Source organism: Dreissena polymorpha, chromosome 11 (genome assembly GCF_020536995.1).
Source record: "Dreissena polymorpha isolate Duluth1 chromosome 11, UMN_Dpol_1.0, whole genome shotgun sequence".
In the NCBI taxonomy this organism is placed as follows: Eukaryota; Metazoa; Mollusca; class Bivalvia; order Myida; family Dreissenidae; genus Dreissena; species Dreissena polymorpha.
Window position 1 is genome coordinate 2,989,332 of NC_068365.1, and position 13,938 is coordinate 3,003,269.

The window sequence follows — 13,938 nt, forward strand, 5'->3', positions numbered from 1 at the left end:
CCTTCAAGCAATTGTTTTATTATTCATTTAACAATGTATCGCGCAGGCAGTATAAAGTATGTCTTCTGCCAAAAGACCATTTTATGCATTAACAACAACATAAATACTAAATTTGTTTTTTACCAACGATCATTTTACAACAAAAATGTCCACTGATTAATGTGAAAGGACACATCCAGGAGCATGCCTACATGTACATTTGGTTTGACTGTACACACCATGGGAGCTAAGGGCACAGTTTTGAAAACATGCGAATAAAACATGTTTAATTGGAATGTAGTACTGATGCATGTTTGAGAGAATTAAATTAACAATCTATCTAAAATTTATTGTTTAAGACGTACGGCAATAAACACATGTATGAGTTTTATTAAAATTTGTTTGGTTATTTAATGTGCTACTTTATAAATCAACTGTATAGATGAGTTTGTAACTTTCAATACAAATTTTAATATGGTATATATATACATGTGAAACAAGACTATAAGAGTGAATGATTGTTTTCTTTATTCATGAAAAACAATTCTATTAATGAGATACGGGACAAGTCAATTACCGGTTTGAAACCATTTTCGTTGGGATCAGATCCATGCGACAGCCTGTTCTAAAAACTTAAAACTCTTAAATCAGCACTCATTCATCCAAATCAGCTGTTAAGTACTGAATGATTCCATATTTATGATCTTTTTACGTGAGGAAACATGAGTTTCCATTGATGTTGACTATGAAAACTGCAAAACAGAGCAACATTTATAATCATCTTCTTAAAAGAAGTTTATGTAAATATTGCCAAGTTTATTTTGTTTATTTGTGCCGAGATTTATAAGCTCTTGTACGTTTGTTTGGGCTCCGGAGGCTAGTTTATTGATGTTTCAAGTGTCTAAGGCAAACATTTTGGAGATTTTTTGAGTGTGTACAGAATGCCTCAAAGACATTAATGTGTTCACTTATAGCATTGATTTATTGTGTTTGTGTGATGTTATGCGAAACTCCCTTTTATCAGACATGTACTGGCTGGTTGTAAAAAAGTTTTATTTAAGTCACATGAAGTGCTTGCAATGTATTATTAAATTCAAATGTTTAAGGTTATAATATTCGTGTTTGATAAACTGATGTCTCGAATGACAATATAATTCTCTCGGCTAGATAATTTAAATGTGCCCAACGATACACGGATGTAGTAATTTAACGAAACAATCTCCTGCATGACTCTTCATTAAACGTGACTTATAGTGTTATATGTTCTTGATTATATTTTGTGAAAATACACAATTAAGCAGACCCAACGATTCACAACAAATCCCTATAGTGCATGATTTCTGTTGGAAGAATGCTTTTTTCAGAATTAGGAAAATATTAAAGTTTAAAGTTGATGAAGAATTGTTGTAAAAGCAATTGTTAGGCAAGTAAATATTTATGTTATTTTCTAACTTAAAATGTATTAAACAAGTATATACCGAAGGTTTCCACGTATAGCGTGCAGTGTTTTACCTCCAAAACTCAAATTAAAAAGCTGGTGCGCGCTATACATTGATACAACGCTATCCTGGCTGCTAAATCGGTAAAAAATATGTTGTGTAATTGTAAATAATCAAAATGGCCGCAATGTTTTTTACCAGAAAACTACCACCCTATAATTGTACAGAATGAGGGGCCATTGTCAAAACAACAAGAAGTCGCTACTGGTAGATATGAATGCGGTAGAAGAAGTTTTGGTAAAAAATAAATTTGTTTGAATAAACTTGCGGATATTTCTTTGTTTGTGTTTTTACACTTCCTTATTGATGAATTCTGATGGGGATTGTCGTCGACATTCTGGAAAGCAGGCAAGGGTAGGTGCGAACGAGGTCTTTTTGCGGGTAACGGTAGGTGTGAAAGGGGGTCATTTTTCACTTCATAATAGGCAGATGTTATTGAGTAATATGTGCCACAACTTGTTAAGACGCTAATTGACTTTTGAGACACTAATTGACACTTGAGAACGTGAAGATATGCAATTGCATTTTGTGTGTATAAATATTGAACGTTCAACAGTGGTGTACCTCAACAACTGTATCCCTGTCTCCCATGCGACATTCAAATTTACCGGTAATGCCCATGCTTTCCCCGAGGAAAAATCACACGATGTACACTAATTCTTATTTTCTCACGTTTTTCACGAAGCTTATGCAACTGGACTGTTAATCTTTTGCTAGAAATTACAAAATTGTCAGAAAGTATAGTGCTATGCAACCCATGCTCCTAATCATAATGACGCTTCCTATTTTGAATGCTTAATTAAGCTTTCAAATGCACCGGATTATTGGATTGTGCAATAGTAAAATGGCGGCCATTTTGTGCAATAGTAAAATGGCGGCCATTTTCGGTCCGATTTGGTGGTTTTATTGTCTTTAAATATTTTTGTCTCCATTTTTGCATTTAAAAAACATCCAAGCCAGTTTGGTGGTCAAGAACCCGAGCTTTTTCAGCATAATTAAAATCCAAGCCATTTTTGTGGTAAAGACCCCAGGCGGAGATCCCGAGCTATTTCAGCATAATAAAAATCGGAGTCAGTTTAGTGGTAAAGATCATGAACTATTTCGGTATAATTAAAATCCAGGCCAGTTTGGTGGTCAAGACCCCTAGCTTTTTCAGCATAATTAAAATCCTTGCCAGTTTCGTGGCGAAGACCCCGAGCTATTTCAGCATATTTAATATCCAAGTCAGTTTAGTGGTCAAGATCCTGAACTATTGCGGTATAATTAAAATCAAGGCCAGTTTGGTGGTCAAGAACCCGAGCTTTTTCAGCATAATTAAAATCCTAGCCAGTTTCGTGGCCGAGACCTCGAGCTATTTCCGCATAATTAAAATCCATGACAGTTTGGTGGTGAAGATCCTGAACTATTTCGGCATAATTAAAATTTAAGCCAGTTTGGTGGTCAAGATCCTGAGCTATTTCAGCATAATTAAAATCCAAGCCAGTTTGGTGGTCAAGACCCCGAACTACGAGCATAATTAAAATTCAAGTCAGTTTGGTGGTAAAGATCCCGAGCTATTTCAGCACAATTAAAATCCAAGCCAGTTTGGTGATCAAGACCCCTAGCTTTTTCAGCATAATTAAAATCCAAGCCAGCTTGGTGGCCAAGATCCTGAGCTATTTCAGCATAATTCAATTCTAAGCCAGTTTGGTGGTCATGACCCCGAGTTATTTCATCATAATTTAAATCCAAGCCAGTTAAGTGGTCCAGACCCCAAGCCATTTCATCATAATTAAAATACAAGCCAGTTTGGTAGTCGAGACCCTGAGCTATTTCAGCATAATTTAAATCAAAGCCAGTTTGGTGGTCATGACCCCGAGCTATTCCAGCATAATTAAAATCCAAGCTAGTTAAGTGATCGAGACTCCCAGCCATTTCAGCATAATTAAAATAAAAGCCAGTTCGCTGAGCTATTTTAGCATGATGAAAATCCAAGCCAGTTTGGTGGTCAAGACCCAGAGTTATTTCAGCAAAATAACATCCAAGCCGGTTTATTGGTCGAGACCCCGAGCTATTTCAGCATAATTAAAATCCAAGCCAGTTAGGCGGTCAAGACCCCGAGCTATTTCAGCATAATTAAAATCCAAGCCGTTTTGGTGGTCAAGACCCCAAGCTATTTCAGCATATATTTTTTTCGGCATATTTTTTTCTTTACCTATTGTTTTCGTACCCACATTTTTTTGTACACACATTTTTTTCGTACCCATTGTTTCTGGGTTTTTTTTCAGAATAATGCCCCCTTTTATAGTTAGAAAATTGAAAATTTTGATAAGTTTTGTGTTAAAGTCTACTTTAATCCTAAAGTATCAAAGCTATATCGTCTACTTAATGTTATAAGTCATGTAACTGACATTTTTATACATTTTATTTTTTTCCCATTTTTGTATTTTTTTATTAAGGTGACATACATCAACTGTTTAATAATATTAAGTCTTCCTTTTTGGTAAAAATAATGTTTTTACCAAATTTTCAAACATTACGGACACATGTCATTTGCTGAATGTAAAAAGTAGCATAACTGACATTTAGTTAAATTTTCAGGAGAAGGAAAAAACTGCTTTATTAAAATAAAATAGGGATACTAACAGAGTTAAACAAACATATGGGATATTTTCAGATTTGAATACTGGTATTTTACGCATCGTTAGGCAGTTCTGTGTACCAAGGATAAATACAATACTTGAACATTCATGTACAATGCACAATACTAAAAACCTGAATTGTAACTGTAATGTATTTCAGATTCAGAGATGTCTGTTTTGTTTCTAAGGTCATGTGAAAAATTAAGTTTATATGTTTATAGGTTTAAAATTGCAAATTGTCCTCTTACTTTCCCTTGTATTTCAAGATAGAATACTCTCCTTCCCAGAGGAAAGAGACCTGAGTTTGAATTCCAGTGGGGGCTTCAGAGGAGGATTCATTTTAAGAAAAATGAATATATTTGCTTTACTTTGTCTCTAACTTAACCAAATAACTCTGACAATGCCTTTAAAAGTATGCAGTTTTTGATAATTCAATTATGCAAGAAACATGTTTAATTTTAGGGTAGACTACATGTAAGACAGCAAACTAAGAATGGGCATCCATTTTAGTTTTTCTAAGTCAATACAACAATAAATGCATATAAGAACACATATTTAAATTAAAAATGCAACAATCAGAGGACATAATCAATTAAATAGCAAATGACTACTTAAAATAAATGTTTTTCAGAGATTTTCGAATATGCCGTTTTATGTTCTTCTTATTGAACTGATGCAATATGTGCTTTGGAACTGGAATCATATAGTGTTGGAAAACTGATGTTTCACGTCCAGAGGGTCCTTGCTTCCGGAAAGCTGAAACTTGTATATGATCTCCCCACTCATTCCATCCCGCGAAACCCTTAAGGTGTCGCAAGTCTAGTAATAAAGTATGGAATGAGTGATGTATTGGACGTCATCAATTAATGACGTTCATTGAACGAATGATAATGGCGACTAACATTCGTTAAGCTCCTGGTAATAGCCGCGATTTGGGAGTCTTGAAAACTAGCCCAACACGTTTGCTGAAATTTGTCATGTTTATGGACAAGAACGCTATCTACACGATATTCGTCATTTCTGGGAAAAATCTAGGTTTTGATAAATTGACGAAAAAGTGGTGTTTTTTTTATTGCGCAATCGCTATAAACACGTGGCTTGGTCGGAAGTACATGTATCGTTAATAGCAACCCCAAGACAATTCACCCCCAGGAGACAATTCACGCGCTAGATAATTCATTTTTTTTTTCATACCTAAAATATTTCGTACCCATATTTTTGTTGTACCCATTTTTTCCTTACCCATTTTTTTCTTACTCAATTTTTTTTCGTACCCAAATTTGTTCGTACCTTAATTTTTTTTCGTAACATTTTTTTTCGTACCCAAATGTGTTCGTACCCATTTTTTTCGTACCCATTTTTTTCGTACCAAAATAATTTCGTACCCCAATTTTTCGTACCCAATTTTTATTTCGTACCCAAATGTTTTTCATACCCATTTTTTTCGTACCCAATTTTTTTGTACCCAATTTTTTCGTACCGAAATTTTTGTTTTGTACCCAATTTGTTCGTACCCAAATGTTTTTCGTTCCCAATTTTTTTCGTACCCAATTTTTTTTTACCGACCCATTTTTTTCTTACCCAAATTTGTTTGGTACCCACATTTTTTCGCACGCAAATTTTTATTCGTACCATTTTTTTTCGTACCTAAATAGTTGTTTGTACCCTAATTTTTTTCGTTACCTACATTTTTTCGTACTCTAATTTGTTTTCGTATCCCATTTATTTTTGTACCCACATTTTTTGGTACCCAAATTTTTTCGTACCTATTTGTTCGTACTCAAATTTTTTTCGTACCCAAATTTTTTCGTACCTAATTTTTTATTTGTACCCATTTTTTTGTACCGAAATAGTTTTTGGTACCCTATTTTGTTCGTACCCTTTTTTTCGTACTCAAATTTGTTTTCGTACCCATTTTTTTTTTCGTACCCACATATTTTTTCGTACCAATTTTTTTTATAGAAATTATCGATTTTCTATTTGATTTGATCTCTCCACTCATTCCATCCCGCGAAACCCTCAAGGTGTCGCAACTCTAGTAATAATATATTAAATCCGTTGATGTGAAATATATTCTGTGTTCGATACTTTCCGGAATAGTGTTAATTTATGAAAAGCTTAATACGTTTGGAGATTTAGTCAGACCAAATTACACGTTTGCGATATACAATTTAGTTTGAATGCTGTATTGACCAAGGGTTTGAAGGTGTATTACACAGCCTTTTTCATCGAAACACCAAGTTTCTCAGAACAGTTTTTTCTTTGACTCGGCTTCGGTCTTGAAATAGAAGGTTGCTTCTTTCACGTGTAAAATCCCCCTTTATGAACACATTTTTATAGCGTTATCCATGGGGTTATACAATTTATGACGGGAAAAAAAGTGTCTCCGACTTTACTTCCTATCGGTCACCTTTCTACTTTTTAAAGGTATTGACTTTTCTAACGCGGTGCGACCTCAGGGTGCAGGATCAGGTGATTTTGTGGGGTTCCCTGTTTTATCTTTAATGGATGTATACACGACGGTAAGTGGTGCGGTAAGTGGTGCTTTATTTCAAATAACTTTTTAAAAGTATTTTTCTTAAGAATATCAACTAGCGCATAAAAAAACATATATTATGATGCTTACTGCAATGTTGTATACATCGGAATTTTTTGGTTAATAAGCCTGTGTTCTTGTAAAAAAAATCGGTATCTACTGCATTCATTGTACACGTTTATGTTTCACGCCAGGTGAAATTTTGTCAAAGGTTTCAAACATTTTCAAGGATTTGTTCTTATACCTTAAGATATCGGCACACACTGCAATAAAAACGGTATTTTATGCCCTAATGATTTTGCAAAATTTATTTCAATAGATTAAGATATTTTAAAAAATTAAGTTCTTAACGGTGTGTTTACATTCTGTCCAGCCCGTTTGTAAAACCCGGGAAACCCCGTTGATTCTGCACCCTGGACCTGGCAATGTGTTTATTAGCAATTGGGCAATTTAACGCCTAAAAAATTTCAAGCAAACTGGTATCTGTGTATTCATCAATACATTCGGATATACCACATATGCAAACTAAATTTCCTCGATTGAAGAGTTTTACTGAATCAGCGAACATGGTTTCAACTTGAGTATAGTAATATTTTAACATAATGCTCTCCTTTAAAATTGATGCTAAGGGGATGGCAGGATTATTACGAACTACGCATTGTAATGAAACAGGAATAAGTACATGCGGAAGTTAAGAAAACTAAAGTCATTTTAGTATTATATTTCGTGTTATTGTTTATATACAGATTTTGGTTAGACGAAGAGATTAGCTAAAGAAATAGAATGAATGGCATTTACTTTTAAACGTTCTATACATTTTAGAATTGTTAATATTAGAGTGACGAGCAATACATGAATATTCATCGTTCGCCAACCATTTTGTTTTAGTGTTAATAGAGTACGCTTAATGCATTTTAAGCACATTATCATGGTTTCTTTATAAGTTAAGCTCATAAATAATCCGATATTTGCATATTTGAATGTAATTCACACAGGTCTTTTATTGGCGATCGCGTGATAAAATTGTCGTAAATAATGGACAGGGTTCACTTAACTGAAGATGTACCCGGAAGAGTTGTTTCAAGTTTTAAGTAGTTTGCAATGTCTTATTATACCCTTTGTATGCTCACCCTGTTTGTCATTGCGTTATTATGCCCTCTGCAGGCATGGTGATTATTGGGATTTTCTTACGTAAGGAAGTTTTATTAAATAAGATATTTTTCGTAGCAATTGTATATCATGGCAGTTCGGTCAATAATATAAAAATGCAATCATTTAGCAAATAATAGATTTACGTATGTAGTTTATTTATTTGAAATAATTAAAAAAGAGTATATTCTTATCGGCAAAATCTGTTGTTGTTTTTTCTTAATAACATTTTGGTTTTACATGTACTTTTCATAATTGATAATTCGAATCGAGAGAGAGAGAGAGAGACAGTTGACCTGTTTTCACTAACCAATTTGCTGTAACTAGTCTTGCGCCGATAACATTATTCTATTGTGTTACTTTTCATTCAGTGGCTTTCGGGCGACTCGTTGCTGGAGTGTGTAATACCGAAACAGGACCGGCCGGAAGTTTGGAATGCGTCGCCTTTAAAGACTACAACTACAAATACCAGTGGAGCACGTGTCTCTCCGACGCCTATATACAGCGAAAATCTGGCGGAACGCATCAGTGCGTTGATCGCACAGCCGTGTACTGCTATTATCAGTGCATGCTGGAGAGTCACGAGCTAGAAACAGGTAGATCAATCGCAAAATGGGCAACAGTTTTCGTTTTAAAAACCCTATCTATATACATATATTGGTTTTGATTTTGGTGAATGATCGTTTTACGTTAGTGCACGTTTTCTATAACTCAAATACATATAAAGAATACTAGGTTAGCGTTGAATAAAGAGAAATTTATGTTGCGAGGCTTAGAACGCCGGAAGCGCGAGCCTTGGCGGAATCTATTTATCCCATTTGATTTTTTCAACGTGACATTTAACATAAAAAGATCTAATAACCTTAACAATAATTTTAATTCAGTCATAAAAGCGCTTAAAATCTAACAAATGTAACCATGCGTAGTGATATACATGTATTTGTTCTGGTACGCAAAATAGTCTTTACACACAAACTGTAAAACAAGTAAAAATATCACCATATGCCTACATTCAATTTTACGCAGTATGCGAATTTTAACACATTACGACCGCGAAAAGAAGATTTTACTTTACTATAATTCATTTTATTTTCGAAAGAAAATGATCAAAATCCAATATGGCGGCGATTGCTCCTGACAAAATGCTGTCGATGTCAACATACATGTACACCATCGACGACCTAGTTCTGGCTACCATAACTTTAAATGTCGCTTTTTATGATTTTTGACTGGCGCGACTTTGTACAGGTCTGTCAATACTAAATAAACTGTACGCTGAAGTTTCTTTAGCTATCGAAGACCTTGACAATTTTGACGAGTAAACAGACAATTGCAGCGACTGACACTTTATTTGACAAAATATACAGGGCAATACGTTTTCCGACTTCGGACGACAAATTTAAGGATGCGCAGAACGTGTTTTTTATATAATGTTATGGGTATGGCGTGTGTGATCCGATGCATCAATGGTGCCCATGTTAAAATAATTTCCCCGAGAACAGGGAACGACAAAAGTACAAACAAAAATCAAAACACGTAAGAACTAGTATCTTACCTTTAATTATCCTTTAAAATCCATCTAATAATCTATTTAACTCAATAATTGACGATTTTGCATCTAGGGTCTTTAATAATTATTTTAGCATAGTTAAATAAAGACCCTTATGCCATTCTATCACTTTATTCAAATGAGTTTATGAACGCGATAAACATTCTTCTTCGTCACACGTCACGTCATGTACTCTACATTACTGCTGTTCAAATGAACCGGAGCAGTTTATCTAATAATAGCCGTTGGTAAACTCGGTTGCATTTGCAGATTTCTGCATACAAACATAATTATGTTTAAACTTGCACAATGTTTTATTTATCTATGGTAAATGCCCTTATTGTACGAGAAAATAATTTAATATATAAATACACAAAGAATGGAAAACATTCCAGTACACAACAGATAAATGAGTAGAAAATACCCGTGTACAAAATGGGACGTTCCCAATTCCAGTGTGGTGCTATTTTTACCATCTTATACTTTACACAGCTCTATGCCTAACGTGAATTAAACAGGAAAGCAAACATAGCAGATTATTCATGAACTGTGCGATATGTGTATGGCTTGTTGTACATTCTTAATATTTAAGTAAAATGTCAAAAGTATATGCTTTGGTTATAAACAATGCACATTACACGAAATAAGGAAAATGTGATCAATTGACAATTCAGATATGTCGACATACAGTACATGTAGAAAACATGTGAAATAAGTCGCGTTTATAATAAATCGTCAACAAAAATGGGGAAAATGACGCAATAAGTATGTCATTTTATGACGCCATCAATCAGCTGATTCATTATACGGATGGCGAAAAATTATGTCATATGACTAGATTTAAAGGTTGAAGGTCGTATAATTTTGAAGCTTAAGTTTTGTCGACTTTGTTATAAATAAAAAAATAACAAAACAAAAATCGTGTAATTTCATATTTTATTTCAACATTTCTTTTGGTGAATATGTCATATATATGATTTTCTGCAAAATATGCACATTTTCTTCTAATGGGTGACCTTAAAATTCGATCAATGAACCAAACAATATCGACCTAATTTCAGCGCATATCGCATGACGTCATTTAAAAAGTAGTCCGTGCACGCGACAGGTATATTCCACAGTGTTGAATACAAGCAAGTATATTCCACAACGTGTTATACCGTCAATGTCGCGGTGAAAATGGGATAAAAATGAATATTCAACTACATATTCGAAAGCCACACAGTTTTTAGGGTAGGCTTAAGTGAAATAAATTAACACAACTGTGTGTGTTCGTGTGTGTGTGTGTGACGACACGATGTTAATAATCGTGTCCGCATGCTTATAAATACACAATCTTATAAGTAAATGTTCCTTTAACAAGACTTTTACAACGTAATAAATTTATATTTAAGAATTACCCGACACTTATCAATCTGCAGATATAACATCTATGTCTTTTGATTTCGGATACAAAGGCGGGTGCTTTACACATTGTACACGTATTCCCAGGCCCTGTTTACTACGACTGCGCATGTGACCCAAACTCGCCACTGAAATCCCCGCTGCCAGCCAAGTGTTACAGCCCAGATGGGACGGATTGCTCTTGGTACAAAGAATGTTTAGAGGTAATAGTACCCTTACAACTAAAATAAGATCATTAATTCAAATTGTTTTTGGTTTCAATATAGTGCGTTTGATGCACACCTATTAATGTTAAATAGTATATATACTAAACACTAACTTTTGCCTGACATGTGTGAATACGTTTACTAGGTTTTTAATTGATACTATATACATTGCATTTAACTACTATTTTTTGAAGGCCAAATACCCATGCAAAGAATCTGGAAGTTCTTACGCTATCGGATTTGGCGATAAATTCTGCACTCTGTACGACCAACATAAGTCTAAGTTTGATACGACTGGGCAGCAGTGGATTGACGCTGTTCGAAGGTGTCTCCAGGTAGCACTGGTGCCACTTATTCGACAGTACACGAGTGTCAGTTGTTCTACAATCAAGAAGACTGCCTATGAAAGCCATTCGGCATGCTACACCAACCCATACCCCGGAGCTCCATCAATATGTACCCTTGGTGCTAAGAACCTCTTTCAGGTTTTTGTCACCGTTAAATCTGCGTTTGTCGATGACTTCTTCGCAACAGGTGATCAACTTCTGGAGACAGCGCTGAAATGTGGAGGCCTCTACGCAGAAAACACCATTAAGATAGTTATGCAAGGAGTCTATACCACTACTGACTACATTGATAACGTTTACAACAAAGTAATGAAGGGTCTACGCAGCTACTTCAAGAACAAACTGACCTCACTTGCCGACGATGTTTTCTTCGCCCCGTTCATTCCAAACATAACGAGAAATAGGCGGTCAACAGAAGAGACAAACATCAACGTGATATTTCTACCCAGAGCGGAATACGATATGAATTACCACGGTAACCATAAGGTTTGTGTTAACACTGCAGTGGGCCTTGTGATGGATGCAATTGAGAATGGGGATATCTACTTAGGACTTCCAACTCGCTCAGTTAGTCAGTGCATCAATTCTGGCTGCACGACTACCACTCGTACCGTGATCCCGCCTCCTCCGACTACCACAAGCGCTGCAATGGAATCCCTGGCCAGTCTGACCGTCATCTTGACCGGCGTCCTTGGGTCCCTTTATGCCTGTCCTGAATATTGTTGTTAACGATTACACTTTTTTCACCATTTTCATGTTCCTATGCTTGCTTTTACAAAGTTGTTCTGCTTGTTTGACATAAGTTTTCTTGTTTAATCGGGATGTATATGTATATATTTATGAAACATTGAACACATCTACAACAATAGATACACTCGATTATTTATGTGGGCACATTATTAATTTGTAAGAAAAAACAGAGCTTGTGTTTTATTTATTAGTTGTAAAACCAATATGACAAGATTCCATAAATAATGGTTTTTTTTCTTTGCTTTTATGACTATAATGTGAAATATTTAATGCAATTCATATGTGTATGGTTATATGTTGTATTATATTTTGTAGAGAACACTAACTTTTATTTGCTACTTAATCGAGTCTTCTCACTGTTAAATTTATATCATTGCTCATTCTTAATTAAACTTTAGTGTAAAAAGAGATATGAAGTTCATTTATTGGACCGGCTAGTTCCATTTGGTGGAGCGCTTTATTACAAGTCCGAGGATCGCGGGTTTATCCCCGGCCCGACAACATAACTTGTGCGGGATACGACAATTTCCCCGCTACCATTGAGTAAAGCAGTTTTTTGTTACTCGTACTTGTGTGCACTTATAAATCAACAATACTGTTAAAACATCAAACATTACAGACACCAAAAGCAAACGTGGATGCTACATGTTTATATAAAACTCATTCATCACTTTTGATATTTTTTAAAATCTTTCAAATTTGTCATGGTTTAGTATTTCATTGAGGCTTGATATATTAATAAATAAAAATATGTATTTATGCAGTCCGCACAGGCTAATCAGGGACGACACTTCCCGCCTAAACTGGATTTTTGCTAAGAAGAGACTTTATTTAAACGAAAAATGTCATAGAAGCGAAAAGTGTCGTCCCTGATTAGCCTGTGCGGATTGCACAGGCTAATCTGGGACGATACTTTACGCACATGCATTATCACTAGTTTTCTCAGAACGCGTCTCAATTGATCTTGCCAGCTTCTCTTTACGAGAGATTCTTTGGTGTAAGTGTGTTATGTCGCGGCGACTTTGTAATTCAGGGGTGCATGCATTTATCTGTTAACTATTAAAGAGCAATTGTAATAAGCCCATTCCTTGAATATTTGAGACATTTTATATATGATTAAAAGTATATGAATGAAATTTAACATGACCTTGAGATAACTAAACTTCTTTCGAACAATGTTTGAAAACTAGATACATTGTTGTATTTGCAATAACAATAAAATAGAACATATTAAAATGTTATACAAAATACTTTCTTCGCGATAGGCTGATAGCATTCACTCACTTTTAACATTCGTAGTATCCACAATACTTTAATTTCAGAAGATTGTTTTTGTTGCAAATATGTCATGACACAAATGCTAGATTGTATACTAACCTGTCCAAAATTGTAAAAGGCAATTCGATATCCGTTTTTTTTCAAAAGGGCATTCTTATTTGTTATTTGGGAACCAGCCTCGATCAATGCCTGTGTTGCAAACAGGTTTGAAATTACACAATTAGGAAACACATACCATTGGGTTGTATTCGATGTTTGAATTCGGTGCGGGAATTAACGAATGTGACATGTAATTTTAAACTTATTATGATTAGTCACTCAACGGTTGTGATTGCTTAAAAACTTAACTTTGTTTACATTTTATTTATCAACTACGGTTTGGCTAGGGATCAACTTGAAACATCGCGCATAACAATTTCAGCACAATATAATCAATTAAACATTTGACACTTAAGTTACGCAAAAAGCCGTTAGATCTTGTTAATACAAAGGCCGGCTTTATGTGGATTATGCCAGCGAAACTAAGCTAAAAACACTACAATGACTCTATCTATACTACTTAGTAGAGTATGTGCTTGTTTATTTTCTGCAAACATAATGTCGATTGAGTGTAAGATACG

At 34.8% G+C, this 13,938-nt stretch overlaps 1 protein-coding gene across 1 annotated transcript; it reads left to right on the top strand.

Annotated features, from left to right (window-relative positions):
- Positions 1-7,737: 7,737 nt before the first annotated feature.
- LOC127850744 (uncharacterized) lies at positions 7,738-11,282 on the top strand. The gene is made up of 4 exons (XM_052384034.1): positions 7,738-7,826; positions 8,156-8,380; positions 10,825-10,921; positions 11,138-11,282. Exons 1-4 carry the CDS (start codon positions 7,787-7,789, stop codon positions 11,280-11,282), a joined length of 507 nt encoding a protein of 168 aa, XP_052239994.1. The 5' UTR covers positions 7,738-7,786.
- The last annotated feature ends 2,656 nt before the right edge of the window (positions 11,283-13,938 follow it).

Excerpts from the sequence above, each read along its gene's own strand:
- LOC127850744 (XM_052384034.1), top strand. The coding sequence starts at position 7,787 with ATGCCCTCTGCAGGCATGGTGATTATTGGGATTTTCTTAC. Across the intron at positions 8,381-10,824 it reads GAGTCACGAGCTAGAAACAG|GCCCTGTTTACTACGACTGC; the intron begins GTAGATCAATCG and ends ACGTATTCCCAG. Across the intron at positions 10,922-11,137 it reads GATGGGACGGATTGCTCTTG|GCCAAATACCCATGCAAAGA; the intron begins GTACAAAGAATG and ends TATTTTTTGAAG.